Genomic DNA, 20,895 nt, shown 5'->3' on the forward strand with positions numbered 1-20,895 from the left:
AACCATTGATTCAAAAGTCGTTGTGCAAACGTAATTAATAATAATGATTGAAGTACATTCAAGTACATTATTAATTATGTACATGCATTTGAAGAACATGCATATATGTATGTATATTTACCGAACGAAATCTAGTGTGTTGAATGATACTCGTATATTTAAAAGTATAAAGAAATGGATAAATAAATGATTGCTACTGAACACCGTACCACTTGTAAGTCAAAATATTAAATTTCTCTTTTAATTTAATAATTTTTTATTATTTTTTCGTAACGGTTGAGTTTTGTTTTTAATATTATATAAACAAATACACACACATCTATAAATTATAAATATGAATGCTAATTCTTTTTAAAATTAAATATTAATTAGTTGAATTTTCATATAATATATACAAACATAGTACGTACTTATATACTAATAAATTCTGCTAAAATTTTAGAAAATTTTAAATATTTCGTGATTTCAAAAATTGCTATCTACATACATATATGCACAATTCAGTAAAGTAAAGCTTATAAGTTGAAATTTTGAATTCTTAGAGTTTATTACATAAAAAAAATTCAAAAAAGTTATTTTAAACTATATAGTTAGTTAAACTATATGTATTTCTAGTAAAATGGATAGAATATGGCCATTAGAAAGGTAACTGTAAAAGGCGAAGCATCGCATAAGTAGTCCTAGGCTGGATTCATTGGTTCGTCGTTTTTAATCTTAGCTATTTGTAGTCGAACTATTTTTTCTCTTGATTGTTCATTGTTCATTATTTTAACACGCTAACATACAGTAGTGAATACGCAAATAGAGAAGAAAGAAGTAGTATCTATTGCGTATATTTCATGTTATAAACCTGTTCTTTTTAAAGGCAAAACAAAAATATCGCTCGTTTATATGTAATATACGAACTCAAACATTTTTAGTTAGGAAGAAAATCGGGACAAGTTCAGGAAATTAGTGCATCCGGTTCGAGCGCTTGTGGAGTAATTAAAGTCGGCCTCAATAAAAGTATTTTGAAATGTGGACTAATTTTGCTGTGGACTTAAACTCTTTGGGATCTCCAAAGTCTTCTGCTATAACTTCAATGGAATTGAGCGTTCTTTTATAAGTGGACACTTCTTTTATATGTGACAAGTATTAGTGAAATATACGGCGTAATAATATACGCAATTCAACTTATAAACGTTATATTAGTGAATTGTGCATATGTACAATATTACTGAATTTTTGGACTCACGGAATGATAAATTTTAATATAATTTATTAGTAAACACGTAAATTTTTATATATTATGTGAAAATTCAACAAATAAATATTTAATTTTTAAAAGCATTAATATTCATACTATTAATTTATAGACGTGTGTATTTCCTTATATGATATTAAAAACATCTCTTTTTTTTTTTATATGTTTATTATATTTGAGGTATCTGACCATTGGTGCAGTGGTTATGGCACCGGTCCTTTAACCGAAGGGTCTCGGGTTCAAACCCCGGTCAGGTCACTATAAAAATTATATTCAATATTATTATAACTTAATATACAATACTAATAAATATTATACAAGTAATTTTCAAATATTCGTAATATTCCATATTAAAAAAAAAACTAAGAAAAATAAACAGTAAATATTAATAACCTCAAATAATTAATATAAATAAAACTACGGCAGATTAGTCACCTACCTAGTTAAACTCTATGACGCTATGAAACTAGTGCATGAGAAATCATGCACTAGCCCTATGCTCCCTCTAGGAGTGAATAAGGAAAAAAAAAAAAAAAAATTATATTTGAGGTAGTCAAAATGAACATTGATCAATTATTTCTCAACTCATTTTAGACTTGCTTCTGGAATATCTAGGGAATTCTAGGGTATTTCTGGAATCAATGTTTGACATACGTTTCATTCGCTTTCGCGATAAATTGTTGATAGCTTTGAGATGAAAACAGAAGAGTGAATTTCCACGGCGATATGTTAAAATTCATATAGAATGCACATACTAATATAAATGGAACTGGCCAGAATGAACTGGTGAAATAAACTCCGTCAATTTAACCGAAGGCGGTTAGTAGAAGGAGTCTAAAATCCTATTTTCACGGTTGCTATTTTTGATACTTGACATTATAATCAATTAAGGTTATTAATTTTACTTTCTAGTACTAACTAATTTTCAGTAAGGTCAATTTTCCTAAATTTAATTTTAATAATTTCTGATTAATGAAGTGTTAAAATCAATCACTTTTGTTGTAAAAGACAATTTTGAAATTAATTCATTATTTTTTATTTGGCAATTACATATGTACATATTTGGTTATTTATATACATATTATATTTATTATATTTATTTATATAAATACCTATATGTACTCGTATGTACTTATTTATTATACACATATTATAATATTCTTAATGATTTAACTATGTTGAGGTAAAATCATAATGTTTTTCAGAAATCAACTGTTTTTGAGCGTATGTTACATTGAAATCATTTCTTAGTGGTGTAGTATATCGGATTCTGTAAAACGCATAGCCCAATATCAATAAACTCAATACAAAAAATGTAACTCCGATAATGATTAAAATTATTCCAATGTCATGTTTACAAATATTTGAATATCTTTCAACATCATCTGAGCATTTTATTCCATTTATGTGCGGGCCATTAAAAATTTTGGTATATAAAATATTTACAAAATTATTCTCTAAATAATTTAAAAAATTTATTAAATACGAACAGCTCCAATGATTTTCAGTTATGTCAATATTGAAAGATTTTCTTAATATTGTACTATGATTATAGTTTAAAAACCGCAATGCGTTATGTGATATATTGAAAAATTTTAACTTTGTAAGATAATCAAACAAATCTAAATCAAGTTCCTTCAAATTATTATAGGATAAGTCTAGATTTTGCAAATTTTTCATTTTTGCAAAAAATTTTCGATCTCCAATATAAAAATTAGTATTACTTAAATTTAATCGCGTTAATGAATTAAATACAATATTATCATAGTTACATGTTATATTTTTATTGTTGGATAAGTCCCAAATTTCCAAATTAAAAATTTCCAAAAATTTATTTTTCTCCATCCTTGGTGATAATTCAATTATTTCGTTATTATTTACATAAAATCTTTTTAAATTATGCAAATATTTAAAGTGGTCGATTGAAATCCTTTTAAGAAAATTATAGCTAATGTCAATATGTTCAATTAAAGATAATTTTTCAAATACATTTTCATCCAAGTATACAATTCGATTTTTAGTTAAAATCAACATTTTAAGATATTTTACGTATTCAAAAGCGTTTTGAGGTATTAATTCAATGTAATTATTCGCCAAATTTAAAATTTCAAACTTCGTTGGTGCTGATGGTTTTAAAAGTTCCTTTGTTATATTTATTAAACCGCAATAATTTATCGATAAATTTTGTACATCTGGAAAAGCTATAAACATGTTTATCGGCAATCTTGGCATGGCTCCATTTTTTAAAATAATCGATTCCGATCGACTTAAATAATTTGACACAAATGTTATGTTAATGATTTCGCTTTCACGAAATAAAAAGCTTGAGCAAATAACTGGATTTTCTCCATGTGGTGTACAAAAATCAGATTCGAAAGTTGCATCCGTAATTTTTATAATCCAGAACACAAGCAATAAGTTTATTTTAAAAGTATTCATTTTCAAACTGAAAATTAATTATTTATATAACAATATTGTATGAATGTGTTACAGAATCAAGCTTCTTTATTTACTAAAATAATGTAGCTCAAAAAAATATGAAGGAGTATTTGTTAAGAATGTTTTGTTTTTATTTTACATCCATTTAAAGATATCAGTTGCTTTAATTTTATTAATGTATTTCATATGTATGCATTACATATAAAGTAAACATTATATATTAAGTATGTATTATATATTATGTATGTACACTTAATAAAGAGTGATTTTAAAATTATTATTGTATAAAAATTGCATGTGATTTCGATAAATCATATGTTGTCATTAGCTTTCTTTATAACTTCTTGTATTTGTATCCGATAATTACTCGTTTTGTAAGGTTTTTCCAATCTGCAATTTTGAATGGTTGATAAAAATAAGAGATTATTTCTTTCACTACAGAAACAAGAAGCAGAAAACGTCAAACGGGTCAATTGACAGATTCAAAATTGCAAAATTAATTACTCATCGAAAAAATTCATTATATATTCCAATTCTTCAATATTGATTACACGCTCAGTGTTCACGATGCTTTTTATTGCAGTCACATAAACTTTGTTGTTGTAAAAAAGAATGACGAAACTGAAAAGCATTTTTAAATCTTTTTTAGTTTTTTCGATTTTTATAGTGCAGATAAATGATGTAATCATTTATCACTTTTTAAGTACTGAGCCAGGTATGTGAACATTGAGAGCGTAATCGCCGCTATTGTTCGATAAATCTCAAATTTCTAGATTAAAGATTTTCCTTAACTAATTTTTTGTGCGTTTTATTATACATATTTTACATCTTGGAGATTTTCATAGACGCATTACTGTCAAATAATAACTGCGATATACATATTCAATTTTACTAGTCAAATAATATTTAACTATTCTATATAAGTAATCCAAACAATTCATATGATTTAACTGCACTGCTTATACAATTTCCCTATATTAATTCGAAAAATTCGTCATGCTTATGAACAAACTGCTTAGCAACATTTGCTTATGAACATAAATATAGCGCAGTTTTGGCTACACATCACAATATACTGCGTTTATGAAAAAGCCTTTTATATCAAAAATTAAAATTTAAAGTTTTCAATTAATTAGTTTTTGTAGATATCTGATTCTACTTATTTATATGAACGAAAAATCTTGGACCGTTTTTTTTTACCATACTGTAGTTCCAAAGCGAGTATTGTCCCCCCACCCCCCTCAACTGTACGGTGCTGGAAATTGGTCAATGAATCATTCCTGAATATATTTCGAAACCTTATGCGAAATAACCTGTATAATAATGCTTATCAACAGCAGCACCCTTTTCAGGAAGAAATTGATATCAGAAAAATTTTTTTGTTAACAATATATTTAGATCTTCTACATATGCATGTATGTACATAATATATAGTTGTATCATGTGTAAAATTTCAAAAAGAAAATTTTTTATTATCAATAGTATTTTTGCAATTATGTGTGTTATCTTTTTTTGTTTTAATACTTTAAGAGAAAGGGGAAATCTCGAAATTTGTGTTGAATTATTCACATTAGTTGCGTTAGCATACATATACTACTCGTATGTGTATAAAAGAATGGGAAATAAATATGTTTTTGTATTGTAATGTAAATTTTTTGTATGACATAAAAAAAATCTGTCAAATTATGATGCATAACTAAAAGGAAAAAAACAGAAACGGCCTTTCAGATTAAGTATTTTCACTGTTGCATCTTAAAACGTATTGTTGCGATCTTAAAAGAAAGAAATGTGGAATTACTTTTCAGCACTTTTTCAAAAAAAATTTTGAAAATGTGCTTATTAGCTTCATCCTGTCCGCCCGTGGACATGTTTACAAAACTTCTAGACTTTTCAAGAAAGAAAGCTGAAATTTTATATACAAATCGACCTTTACTGGAAACTTACTGCCGTAGAAGAAAATTTTAAGTATCTCCCTTCTTCTTAAAGTTATAGCCACCCAAAATCATAAAAATGACGTTTTTCGACTATTTTTTGTAACGACACCAAAAAAAGATGGCTAGTTTCTTCTACCTTGGCATAACAAAGTTGATTTTTAAAAAAACGAAATGGCCGTTAAATTTTATGATTTTCGCATTTTTACACAGGGCAACATGTAGAAGTTTAAAATTTAAGCAGCTTTCAGATATCAACAAATAGTTTCAAAGTTCAAGTTATTGCCTCTCGCATTTCATAAAACTTGAATTTTTAGCACCTTATATTTTCGAAACTCCAAGTTTTTCCAAAATTCTATAAATGTATAAAGCTAACGGTAAATTCCGTGCCAACTTCGTAACTCACTCAGTTAACCCTTGAATTCGAGCATTATATTAACGCCTATTTAATTTTTTTTTATTTATTTCAAGAATTGCATACATTGCTCATCTCAAATGTATGCAATCTTTTGAATTCTTTGGTGTATGAATGAAGATAATTTTAATTGTAGTTTACAGCTTTAGTTTACTGTAACTTACTCCAACACAAAATTTTTATAGAATGTTGCGGAAAGATTATGCATTTTTCGTTCAGTACGTAATGCCTGTTTTCAACTTTATTGTTTGCAAGTTTTGTTTAACAGTTGAAAATTATTTATTTCGTATGGTCATATCGTTTAATTTTTCATAATGTGAGAATTTCAAATAAAACCAATTAAATAATTTTTAAATCTAATTTTTATGAATTTATTTACTGTCTTGAGTTTTTTTTTTCTTTTTACAAAATCTTTATTATTTATTATTTTTACATTTGATTACACATTGCTTTTTGTCATGTTTTGTTATTTTTTTATTTTATTTGTGGTTTTTGTTTTGTTCAATATTGTTTCTATTTCGGTGTTTCTTTTTAAGGATTTTTAGTACTGTTTAACTTTTTTCTTGTTTCTTAAAAATAAATGATATTATACCACTTTGTATTTAAAAATCCAAAAGTGAATTAAAAATCTTTTATTTTAATTTTAAATATTTCTTGTTTAATTTAAAATAAAAATTTTTAAATATTTCTGTAATAAATTTTTAATTCAAAGAAATGATTTTTAAACTTGTTTAACATACATTTGAAAATATCTATACATATCTGTATATAGGTAAATCTATCAATTTCCTGTCAGAATTTAATAGTATAAGACTGGTTAAACATTTAATAGTATCAGACTGTTATTTTAACATTTAATAAATTGTCATACTCGTATAACAAAAAAAAACATAACTATAATGTCTTCTTTCTTCATTATACTAAAAATCATGTATTATAAAAATAATTCATGAAGAATAAGAATTTTTATACTATACTGCTAAATACCTTGAATAGAAGGCTTTCCTGTAGAAAAGATAATATCAAATACCAAACCTTTTCTCTCAATAGTTTTCTTCTTTCTCTTCTTTTTCTAGTGTGTATAGGTTCGCTCCGAATAGCGAACTAATTTATTGTTAATTTCCATTTTTTTTATTGTTAGTTGGTAATATGAAATTATTTATTTCCTAATATACATACGCAAATACATATATTTTTAATGATATAATTTCAAAAACCACTGAATAGGAAAACAATATATTAATAGTAAATTAAATTTGTATTGTAATTTTAAAATAATTTTAATTTAATCTACATACATATTAATATAAATATAGTTTAAAAATCATTTTTTTGAAATTTTTTCATGTAATAAACTCTGAGACATCAAAATTTCACTAATACGACGTATTCAACTTATAAGCTTTATATTAATGAATATGCACAGTATTACTGAATTTTTGAACTCACAGAATATTTAAGGAACAATAAAATTTTAATACAATTTATTAGTATATACGTACTATGTTTGTATATATTATATGAAAATTCAACTAATTAATATTTAATTTTAAAAAGAATTAACATTCATATTTATAATTTATAGATGTGTGTGTATTTGTTTATATAATATTAAAAAGAAAATTTGACCATTAGGAAAAAAATAATAAAAAATTATTATTAAAAAATAAAAGAATAATTTTATATTTTGACTAAAAATTGGTACGGCGTTCAATGGCAGGCATTTATTTGTTCATTTCTTTATATTTTTAAATATTTCTGATTAATTTTTGTTTTTTTGAAATCTTTATTTTAGTTTATAGGTAACTTTGTGGTTTTGGTTTTTTTTTTTTGTAACATATTTCATGTTTTTGTGTTATCCATTTTTCATAATACTTTATTATGATTTTATTTAAGTTTTGTATTTCCCTTTCTTTTTTTGATTTTATGTCTAATTTTTCATAAAAATTTTCATTTAAAATTGTGCACTTTGAAAAACATATTATAATTAGTAAAATTTATTATAGACCAAATCAGTAATTTTGATTTTGTTATAATTAATAATTTTATTATTAATAATAATTTTATTATTTATTATAAACCAAATTAAATATAATTATAATTTATAATTTTTTTTTGAAAAAAATAATCTCAAAGTTTAAGATATTTTTTTAATCATATAATTTGTATATTAAATGTATTTAGTGCATGTTTCTTATGCACGTTTCAATATAAAATAATAATTTATATAATGTTATGAGTTTTGATGGTCTGACATTTAAGAATGATGTTTTGTTAATTGTCAAAAATATATGGGTAAAGAGCATAAAACTCACACAAATAAATATTTTTTATAACTATTTATACATTATAGTTATTCGTTAACAAAAAAACAAAAAAAATAATTTAAAGATTTATTAATAAAATAATAATCTTAATCATAAAAAAAGCAATTTACTCATAAATTTTAATTGTTTTAAATATAAAACGACAGCATTGTTGACATTTTTACAATTCGTTTCATTTATTTGTATACAATTTTTTTTTTTTTGCAATTTTTATGATCAATATAATTTAAAACAAATAAAATAATAGTTATATTAATTATATAATTAATTTTATTTAATATTTAGTGATTTTTCTTTTGTTCATTTGTTTATTATAATAATTACAATAAAGAATTTTTAAAATTTATTTTATCTAAAATTGTGCACAACAAATATATTATTTGATTTTAAAATCATTGTATGTCGTATTTTTTTTTTCTTTATTTTTTAATTTAATTTATGTATACATAAAATATGTTTTTTGATTAAAATTATTTAATTTTGAATTTGTTTTTTCACAATACTTTATTTTTCTGTTTTTTTTTTTACTTGTTTTTCGTCATAATTTTTTAAATTAATTTTAGCTTGACAGTACACTTTTAAAATGTAAAATATTAATTTATTGCCAAAAACAAAACAAACAACTCTTTGTATACGCCATGTTGCTTTACTGTTTTTTTAGTAATTAACTTTAGTTTTGATGATTATTTTAATTAAACGTTTATAATATGTAGATATTTTAATGATGATACATTCATTTTCGGTGTCATCATTAAAAAATTATCTGTCAAAAACAATTGCTATTACGCATTATATAATTTTATTTGGAAAGCAATTCGGTCTTAAAATTAACTGTTAAAAAGAGTTGCCATTATGCATAATAATTTTATTGTCATCATTCACAAAAAAAAAAATGAATGATACGCAACTGTTTATTATTCTCTAATTTTTTTGTAAAAGGTAGTTTTTGTCTTTCACTTATTTTTGCTTTCATTCACTTCTTTTTGGGATAATGGTGAAATTTTTTTTGAAATGAAGAGAAAAAAATTGTAATAGAACAATCAACTGTGAATATTTTATTTTGAGGATAAAAAGATTTAGTCAAGGCAGCTTTGAAAGTTAAAATTTTAAGTAGAAAATTTTATTACTAAAAAAAAAAATGAAAAAGGTCATTCGGATGTGAAAGATAGTTGCAGTATATAATCGAGTTCAAACCGATTATTTTTATATTATAATAGAAACGATTATAGTAAAGTCCTCATTTTAAATAAAAAAATGTTTTTTACTTCATATAGGGTAATTTGTTTATACCTTGGCATTTTCAATATCATTGCTTTCTATAATATTTTTATTTTAAATTGTACTGTAATTTTTTCTATAATTTATTTAATTCTAAATTATGACATTTTTTGTAACATTTTTTTTTCTTTGCATTCTTTTTGCTTAATTTAAATGAATATTTAAGATTAAAATTATGATTTTTTTTTGTTTTTTTTTTTTTGTTTATTCTTTAATTTTGATTTAAAAGAGAAGTTATAGTGGAAAAATTGTTTACAACACATATACATCAATTTATATATATATTTATTTTTCTGTATGTATGTATGTACATATAATATATGTATTAAATTATAAATATGTTATATATGTATATGTAGATATATATTTATATAACTTTGTTTTTAATATAATTTTTATCAAATAACTTTTTAAAAATTTAAAATTGTTGATTTTTTTTTTTGTTTTGTTAAAAGTTTTTTTTTTACTTACAAGCTATAGTAAAATTTTTAATATTTTTTTTTCTTAAGAAGACACGAAAGTGAAAGATTTTTTTTTTGGGTTTTTTAATTTTGTTTTTTTTTTTTTATAATTTTGATTAATTTTATTTAATAGTATAATTTAATTTTTGAAATTTTTGAAATTTTTGAAGATTTACAATAATTTTTTTTTGTTTTTTATTATTTGACTTGATTTTTTTTGTTTTTGTTTAATTTAACACCAAGATTATAATTTGAAAAGATTTTTTTTTACATCGAAAGCTTAAATTTAAAAATTTTAAATTTATTTTGTAATTTAGTTGCCTAAAAGGTAAATTTTTAATTTTAATTTGTTTTTTTTTTTTTATATAAGTATACACTATTTTTTTTAAGATTTTTTTTAGATTTTTATTAAAATAATTCTTCTTCTCGTTTTTGTTTAATATTTTCTTTCACATGCCGTTCATCATCCTTAGATAAAATAAAAAAAAAAATTTAAATTCAAATTCACAAATAACAAAATCTATGACATATGACATAAGTATAATAACGATTGTCAAAATTTGGTATAACACTAATGGAACTTGAATGTGAATTAAATATTTCAAAAAATTGATTATTTTAACAAAAAAATTTTAAGGAAGTTTTTCTTAATTTATTCTAGGTAAAAATTTCATTACTAAAATTAACGGTTTTTATACTTTACTGTCTACGTTTCATAGTGAAGGGTTCATATTTTGATATGGTGTTTGTAACCATTTAAAAGGACCGTTTGCAGTACGAATATCTATTCAATTATAATAATATATTGGCTCGGCGTAACTTTCAGCTTTGATTTACGTTCATACGTCTATTCGCCCGATAACTTCAAAATGAAAAGAGGAAATACCATAAAACTTTTAGAAATTAATCCTTTTCTACCAATTATAATTGCTATTCTTATTGGATCTATATTCGAACAACGGTATCGTGTACCGTATCGGTAAAACAAATAAAGCTAGCAAATTAGATATTTGTTTATAATTTAAAATAGAAATGAATAATTGATTCTATTTCCACTGAACTTAAAGAAGCAGTCAGTTCAATCAATATGAGTGATTTCGGTATCGAATTTAAATTAAAAGTTGTTGTTGTATTAAGAGCATATAAATTATTTATTAATATTCATATGCAATTTAATATTACATACATTTGTATATTTAACCGTTTCCATTAGGGTAAACCTAAAATCATTTTGGTACAATCGTTTTATCATAGTACGCTTGTTTATCATACATAGCTTTGAATTCCGTTTTGTTAATATAGAAATTAAAATTTGTAGTTGAAATGAATAATAACGCAACAATCATTAAGTTTAAATTTAAAATATAAGATATTTTGTTCTTTATCTTATGACTTCATTTTGTAAAAGAAAGATAAACAAAAAAAAGTTATTTGGTAATATACTCGTAGGTTCGTAAATAAAAAATTAAAAAAATTTTTTCGTTTTATTTCAGTTTTACATAAAAAATATATATGTATATATACGTGTATATATGTATATATACATATATTTTTGTATATTCATAATAATGAAAGATAGATATCACAATTTTGTTTTATTTTTTTCTTCAAATATTCTTAAAATTTTAGCACCCTCATTCGTTTTTTATTTAATTTTTATTTTCATATCCATTAAAGTACAATCGCAACCTCGTTCTGAATTGTTCATTTAATTTATTTATAACTTTCTTTTATTTTTTTTTTGTAAATTGTATTTTTATTTTATTTTTTTTTGCATTTTTTTTTATACATTTTTTATTTTGATTTTTATCTATATTTATAAATATTTTAGCATTAAAAACTATTACATAATTTGTATTTTATTTTTGTTTCTTTTAAATTTGGGAAAATTTACATAGTAAATTCTATTGCTTTTTATAAATATCTATATATTTATATATATGTATATATATATATATATAATATAATTTATATGAAACACTAAACCTATTGAAGGTGTATATATAATAATATATGTGTAGAAAAATAAAAAAATTCAAGGTTGACGAAGTATTTAATGGAATAAACAATTACAATTCAATACAATTCACCATTTTACAATTAAAATATTACACTCACCTTTAATTCACTTATCTTTAATAACTTTCATACACGCACTTTTTTCATTTTCATTATTACTAATTCCTAGACAATTTTTCTGTACAAAAATCTCGACTTTTTCCTAATCACAAAAATAATCTTTTCCCCTGCGCTATTTTTAAACAAATTTATGTTATGAACTTTTCATTTTATTATTATTTATATATAATCGGTTTAATTAATATTTTTTTTTAATAATAATCTTATAATTATTATTATAAATCATTTTCTGATTTTCAATAACAAAAAAAAAATGGAAACGAGTGTGGGTTTTTAAATATTGTAAAATGTTCTTTTACTCTATAATTTTTTTGAATTAAAATTATAAATTAAAAAATAAAAACAAAAATATCAATTATTAATAAAATAAAATTAATTATTAAAAATAAATTCATTATGGAAAATACAAATATGTCAATTAATCTGTCATTTTCTAATATTTTTGAAAGAAGTTTTTTAAAATTTTAACAATTTTAACAAATATCAAGAAAACTTTATGGTTTTTTTAGTAAGTAATTTGCCATTTTTGTCGAAATGATAAATTATAATATCTCTTAAAATTTTGTTTATATTTTCTTATGAATTAGAAATTTACTCAATAAGCTAACGGTATTGGTTAACGATTTAAATGATGACGTTTAGAAGACAGTGTTGTCGTTCATGTACATTAATGTAGAACTAATATTAACTTGACTTATTTTAGTATCTAGTAATATTATTTTAAAAGAGGTACATTAATATTAAGAGGAAAAAAAATTCTCATAAGAAACAAAAAAAAACTAATAATTTTAGTTCATTTTATAAGTTTGAAAACGTATTCGAAAACTATTCATTTTACTTTATATTTGAAGTGTTCTCGCTCTTAATTTATTATTCCTCATTCCTGATTTCTAATACAATCTGAAATAAACATTGTAAAGTGTTATAAATATAAACATGCAAGTCAAAAAATTTCAATAAGTCAAATTGACATTAAATTTGTAATTAGATATTTTTTTCATGTTTAAACGTCAAAACGCCGTTTCGAAGTCATATGGTTTTCCGTGCCGATTTTTGTTTAAGTTATTATAAAATCATATAATGACATTAAGTTTTTAAATAAAAAAATAGTAGTATAAATTTAGTATTATATAAAGTTATACTTAAAGTAATTATTAAATTAATTTTTAAAAGTAATAATTTAAATGTTTAAGTAAATGAAATTAAAAAAATTTCCCATTAAATTCTTGGTTGTTTTATTTATTTTCATTTTAATTTTTTTCTTGCTTTTTCATCAGATCTGCGTGTGAAACCGATTTAATTTGTATTTATATATGTATATATATAAAAATATACTAAATAACATTATTTGAATAATAAATATGTAAAATTATTATTAAACTAAAGAAAAATATTTAGTAAAAAATTAAAAATAATTAAAAAAATTAACAGAAAATGAAAAATTAAAATTGACTATTGTTTTTCTTAAGTTTTTCTTTCGTATAACATACAAAAATTTACTATTTTTAGTATTTAAGTAATAGACTATTTTTATTGTGGTTGAAATATTTCGTTTTTGTTTTGTTTCTATTTTAAAAAAATCAGTCTCCATTTAAAAAAATTAACCATTTTTCTATTTTTATATTTTTAGCTTTTTTATTTTTTATTTTTTTTCTTTAAGTTTCTATTTTAAATATATAATTATAATTTTGTATTTTAATTGTTAAAAATTGGTAGTTTAATATAATAAAGTCAGTTTTTATAGTAAAAAAAGTCTGAATTTCTTTTTTTCTTCTTCATTTTTAAATCTATTTGAAAAATACATAAGTATTTTTAGTTTTGGTTTTATTTTTCGTTTTCTATATATGTATGTATGTATGTACATAATTATACAATAATATATTTTTAATTTCTATTTTTGTTGAATTATTCCGTTGTTTTTGAATTATTGTTTGTGTGTTTTTAAAATATCAACATAAAATTATGAATTTGTTTTTAATACATAAATATTTCTGTTTTTTTCTTTTATTATTTATTTAGTTTGTATGTTTTATTGTGGGAAGGATGCAACTATAAAAATATCACATTCTTTTTCGTTCGATCGTGAAGTTTATTTATTTTCTTAATTTTTTTTTCATTTGTTTTATTTTATATTTTTTATTGATGAATTTTAATAATTTTATTTTAATTTAATTTTGTATTTTAAATTCTTATCGCTGTAAATAATTTTCATGTATTTGATTATTTATTTCATTTTATATTGTTTTTTTTTTTTTTGTTTTTCAATTTTAAATATTTATGTTTCCTGATTTCAGAGAATTTTTAAATTTTATACACATATTATTTTAATAAATTGTAATATAAAATTCATTGTTTTCCTTTAATTTTAATTATTACACATATTGTGTAATAAATAAAAAAATATTTAAATAAAAATTTTTATATTACCTGCACAACTGAAAAGTTTAGATTTATTTAGTACCCAAAATTATATTTTAGAATTTAATTAAGAAATATAAATAAGAAAAAAAAATGCTGTTTATAGAATAATAGAGGATTTATTTTAAATGTTGTATAATCTAATTAAAATTGATTATATAAATTATTGTATTGAACGTACTCTATATAAAGTTATTAAAATTATATATATCGGTCATTTCGCTGCGACATTTATGTAACTAAAAAAATACGATTTCAAAAATATTTAAAAAAAATTTTTTTTTCGAAATACTCGTACGAGTATCTAGTTTGACAATTATTCCTTACAATAAAATACCTATCTATGACAAAACGGGCACAAATCAAAATTTTGTCAAAAAGAGATAAGTATGCAGATAATTTAAAGGAGTTAAAATGTATATTTGGTAAAAATATCGTATGTCTACAATACCTAGAAATCTGTATATGACAGATATAATGGTCCAAACAGTAAAAATAATATATACATATTTTCTCTTTAATGTGCGTGATAAAAATACTATACAAGGACATCACAAGATTTTTATATATCAAATAAAAGTTTTTATATTATCTGCACAGAATTAATTCAAAATACGTAATTCGTACGGTATGGCTTATGTTTGTTATTCATAAAATCAATTTAATTAATATTTTTTTGCCTTTTAAATGAATTTTATAAGTATTACGAAAAAATTTATAGCAATTTTTTTCCTTCTCCTGAAAAATGTATATTTTTGAATTTATACTTTTCGTATTTTGTTTTCCTCGTTATCATAGATATAAAAAATGATGTAATGAGAAAAATATATTAGCTCCACTTTAAAATTAGTTTTTCTCAAATTTATAAAATTTGAGTTATGTCAGTGTTGCAGCAAGCGATCTTGATTTGGTATTAATTAAATAATAATTTCAAACATGGCGTGTCAATAATGACATCAGCTATTAGTAGATTAAAGAAATGCATAGAAATCTAGTACTAGTATTATCTAGTATTAATTAGTAGATTAAAGAAGGCATAGATTAGCTATTTTGATTAAACAAATGGATAAAACAAACCTAAAAACAAATGGATCACAATTAGGTTATTATGATTTTTATTTTTCATTTGTACGTAAGTTCGTTCGTTTGATTTGAAAAATTATCTTTTAAATAATTTTTTTTATTATTAATTATAAGTAAAATAATTTGTTAAAATAAATTTTATGAGAAAACTTTTGTATTTTTAATGTGTTATACCAATAGTTGTAAGTATAATACATTAATAATAACGTTAATATTTTTAGTTAAAGGAGGAACAATGAATTTTTTTACAATATTGGTTTTTACTTAACAAAAAAAAAAATAGAACGTAAAAAAATTAATTTGAAATCAGCAATATTTAATTTGTATTTTTGTATAAAAATTCTCTGTATGATACAAAATGCATATATATATACCTACTCATAAACAAGTACTTAAGAGGTGTATGTAATGCGTTATGCAACTCCTATTTAATTATTTTTACAAATATTTCTTAAATTGTTTTTTTTTTTTTTAATTTTGTTTCTTTTAAGAATAATGAGTAATTGATTTTATTAATCGAATTTGTTAAAATTACATTTTTCGTTATTTAATTTATTTCTTTAATAATTTTCGTGCCAAATTTTGTATTTTTTGTTTAATTATTTTAGACATTGAATTGATAATTAATTATATAGTTATATAATTCACAACATCCACTATAAATTTTTGTAATTTTTTATAATTTTATTTATTAAAATTCTAAATTAATATTTTTTTTATAAGAATTTTTGAAATTTTTTTTTTTCATTTTTGAGGTTTTTTATTTCTTTAAATATTAAAATAATTTAAAAAAAAACAAAAATTTTTTTATAATTTTTGGGAGTAAAATTTGATTTTATTTTTTAATTTGTAATTTTGTTTTTTTTTTTCACTTGTATTTTAAATTTAATTTTTTAAATTTTGTTTTTTAATTCGAATGTTTTTTATTTTTGTATTTCTACTATACATAAATATCTTAAAATAATTTTTATAATTTTCATAATTTTTATCTTATATTTAAAAGTTTTTGCTTTTATTCTTTGTTTTGTTTTTTTTTTGTAATAAAATTAAACAAAAAATTAAATATTCGTTTTTGAAACCTTCCTTTAATTTTGTGGGTTAGATTTTTTGTTTTACAATTTTTAAGTTAAATATTTTTTATATATATAAAATAAAATAGTTATTTTAAAATAAATTTCTTTTTCATTTTTATATTTAAATTTAATATTAAAATAATAAAAATTTATATATGAAAAATATTAAAAAAATAATCTGCTTTTTATAGATTAAAATGTGTGAGGATAATGAGCAAGATTTTTAATAAACATTTTTTCCTTCGTTATAAATTCTTTTAAGAATAATTAATGGAAATTTCTTCATACAATTACAGAACAAGACAGAAAAATTTAAAAAAGATTTCTCCTCGAACTGAACTCTACCAGTTGAGCTACAGATGTATGAAAAAATGACTGGTAAATTGTTCTTCAAATTGTTTTACAGTAATCTTACATGATTACCAATTATTTGTTTACAGTAGGTTGCTAGATACAATTTTCTATTCGAAACACAAAATCAAATTCGTTTAATTAATTTCCGTCGGATTAAGTGATTGAAGTCTTGCATATAAATTAAGCAAAACAAATATAAATAAATGTGAAATTAGATGCCAAGATGAGATAGAGGGAAGAAATTCTCATATTGGCCAAAAAATTCTCATATTGGAAATTACAAAAAAATTAATTTGCTTTTGCGAAAAAGAAAACCAGTCAACATTTAAACAAGTCCAGATTCAATTATGAATTGAATCCAATAGTGAATCTTTATTTAAATAATTTAAATGCTTTGAAATCAAGTATTAAAGAATATTGTTAACACTCCCTATTACGTCCGAAAACTCGATAAATAGAAAGTAGTCAATTATAAAACACATCTAATAAAAATAAAATTTGTGTTAGAAGATTAATACACTTGGGACCTCTTTAGTTAGCTCTTACAGTAATTACAACGAAAACAAAAAAATAACTGCAGTTGTATTTTTGTATAAATATATAAGTAGTATATAAGGAACATTATTCGAAAATAAAATTTGAAAAGAATCACAGTTAGAGTAAGAAAAGTCTTTTTAAAATACGAAATTAAAATTTAAAATAATAATTATATAGAATAATTTTATAGTGTTATATAACTAATAAAAATATGTATATGTATATGTAAATAATAAAGAAATAACGCGAAACCGTTGAAAGTTTATTAAATTTTACTTTATAGTAGTTATTTATAACTTGTTTCAAATATATTTAAGTGGTTTAGGTTCTCTTAAAATTAAAAACAATATTGTAATTTGAAAATTTTCTAGTTTTAAAAATTTAGTTTTATAGGGTTTATGATAATAATTATATAGTAAAGATTTAAAATTAAAATTTATATTTATGTATTTTAGTGTTTTTTTTTTTAAAGTTGATTGCTTCCATTTAAAATGAATTTTTAGTTATGATAATATTTAAATTTTTGATTTTTCTTTATTTTTAATATAATATAGAGTTTATATTAATTAATATTTCATATTACTAAAATTTATCTAAATTTTCCTAAATTTTTTTTTTATTTTAAATTATACATATAAGTATTATTATTATTTTACAATAATAACATTAAATGTTATATAATGAAATTTTTTTGTACAATATAAATAATAATATTCTTTATACACATTTATACATTTTTATATATTTTGTAAGAAGATTTAAGGACAATATAATTAATAATTATAATTTAACTTGTTTAAATTTAAAAATTTTAATTTGTTTGTTTGTGTAAATAATAAATAATATATACATTTATATATGTTTATACATTATTTGTATTTATTTGTAAATTTGTATAATGAAAGAGTTCGTTTAAGAGATGATTTTGATTTTAATTTTATGTATGTATAAAACATTATTATTATTATTATGTATTATAATTAATTTTTCATATTGAATGTATTTTATCCACCATTTTAACTATAATCCAATATAAATTAAATTTTGAAAAAAATTAATGTTATTTGAAAAATGTAGGATATAAATTAGAACTTTTATTACGCCTGAAAGTATGCATTTTTTTGGGTTTGGTTTAATAATAATACAATTATGAAAGCAAAGTTATCATACTTAACCGAATTATTTCCTTTTCAAAGAATGCAAACTTAAATTTGAATAATTATTAAATTATTACTCTTTTCGATTTAAAGTATGACTGAAATCAGTTTCAGAAGCTTAAATTAATACTCATTTTTGTGTGGATAAGGACGGTTTGTTTAAAAATACTATTTTTACAAGAATTTTACTTAAAACCGAGTATACATATTAAAAATATTGGGGGAATATAATATTGATAAATAAATGTTTGTTTTTTATAATATATTCTTTTCTAAATTTTGATGGATAGCTAGAGCTATATATAGCTGGATAGCTACATGATATTAATATTAGTATTAAGTTTTTAGTTTGAATGACAGAATTCTGCAGTGATTTCTAATTTTTAATATTCTCAAATATATATATATATATATATAATAATTATTTGTTCGAAGAAGTTGTAGAACTAGTTTTCTAAAGAAATTATTTTTTAGTGTATTTATTGATTTAAAAATGACATTTTGGTTACGTTTCAATTTTTATTAACGAACTATTGAGAAAAAATTAACAAATTAATTTAAAAGGTCAAATTTTAAAATTATTTCTGATATCTACGAGTATAACATATACATACAACGTAGTGCTTTTGCTAATCGAGAAAAATTTTGACAGCCAATGTTTCATTTGACAATTATTAACTCTTAAGGTTTTTAAGGTTTTAAAATTGTGCAATTAAAATTGTGCAATTAAAATTGTGCAAAATATTTCAAAAGTTTTTAAAAAAGTTTGCACGAATTTACCGGGTTAGAGCTTTAATTAGCCCTTTCCAAAACTGTTTGTTTGAAACTTCTATATTTTACGGAAGGGAAATTATATGCAAAAGAAACTTGGAAAGTATAGTTATTTTGTAAAAATGCGTAAAAATCCCTGTTTCTCGGAAACCGTTGAGTTTTGACACCAAACAAAAATTTTACCAGTTTTTACCCGTTCGTACTTTATTGAGTTACTCTGTGTGCACATAATTTCTAATATCAGTCAAATGTTCGAAAAATGAAAGGAAACGCAACTAAATTGTTATTTTCAAAAATATTTTTTTAAAAGAAATATTTTGAGTTAAGATTTTTATTCTGTAGGAAACCAATAGTTTCTTTTTGTTTTTAAAGGGAGAATAAGAAAAATATTCAGTTATTCTTTAGATATACATAGTTGAAAAGTTTTTACAATTTTACATTTGTAAAATAAAAACAAAAAAGAAATAAATAAAAAATGCGTGTAATAAGAACGAAAACAGAAGCAAAGCAATTTAAATGTAAACATTGAAATTTAAAATATGAAAGAAAAAATAATTTTTATATTTACTATTAGATTTTTGTGTACATAACTGCATATATGCATAAACGTGATGTAAAACTTACTTAAGAAAATGCAGAATAATAATAAGAAATTAAGAATAAAGCAGAAACACAAAATTCAAAATTGTTTAGTTATTAAAAATAATTATTGAGTTCAATTCTTACAAGAAGAGACGATTTGAATAAAAAAATGTTTCTTTTAAAACATTATTAATTACGTCACATTGTGAAACACCTTACTGGACTTGAATATTTTACATTGTATGTTGATTTAAAAATATAAAAATTAAAAAGACAAAGTCGGAAATCGAAAATTGTAAAATGAAAAGTCGTGTTTCAAAAATATATTATTTTATACCGGAAAAATATTGCATATACGTAGGATGAAAACACATTTAAAGATAATTGTATTTTTTGATGAAAAGATAAAAATTTAATTTCTTACTTTTAGGAAAGCTTGAAAAATTTTAGGGTTTCCGAAAAAAAGGGAGTAGAAATTTAAAATTTTTGTTTATGAAAAGAGAAAAAATTAAAATTTTGCAAAGAAAGAGAATATTTTATTTCTGATAGTCAAACCATTTATTAATTTAGGATGGGGAGGGGCTCGATAGTTTATTCCTTAGTTTATTAATTCACAAAAAATTTCAGGGGCCATAGCGGGTGGACAAAATAATTCTTTTAGAGAAATAGTAAAGATCCATCAGTGTA

The 20,895-nt window shown here is 21.3% G+C and overlaps 1 protein-coding gene across 1 annotated transcript; it reads right to left on the reverse strand.

Moving 5' to 3' along the window:
• Positions 1-2,416: 2,416 nt before the first annotated feature.
• Positions 2,417-3,682, reverse strand: LOC129618901 (toll-like receptor 13). The gene is made up of 3 exons (XM_055533929.1): positions 3,147-3,682; positions 2,808-2,927; positions 2,417-2,513 (listed from the first exon to the last, which is right to left on the reverse strand). The coding sequence occupies exons 1-3, from the start codon at positions 3,680-3,682 to the stop codon at positions 2,417-2,419; spliced, it is 753 nt and encodes a 250-aa protein (XP_055389904.1).
• Positions 3,683-20,895: the final 17,213 nt, after the last annotated feature.

The sequence above is a fragment of the Condylostylus longicornis genome, unplaced genomic scaffold, assembly GCF_029603195.1.
Source record: "Condylostylus longicornis isolate FDR11 unplaced genomic scaffold, ASM2960319v2 ptg000010l, whole genome shotgun sequence".
NCBI classification, from domain to species: Eukaryota; Metazoa; Arthropoda; class Insecta; order Diptera; family Dolichopodidae; genus Condylostylus; species Condylostylus longicornis.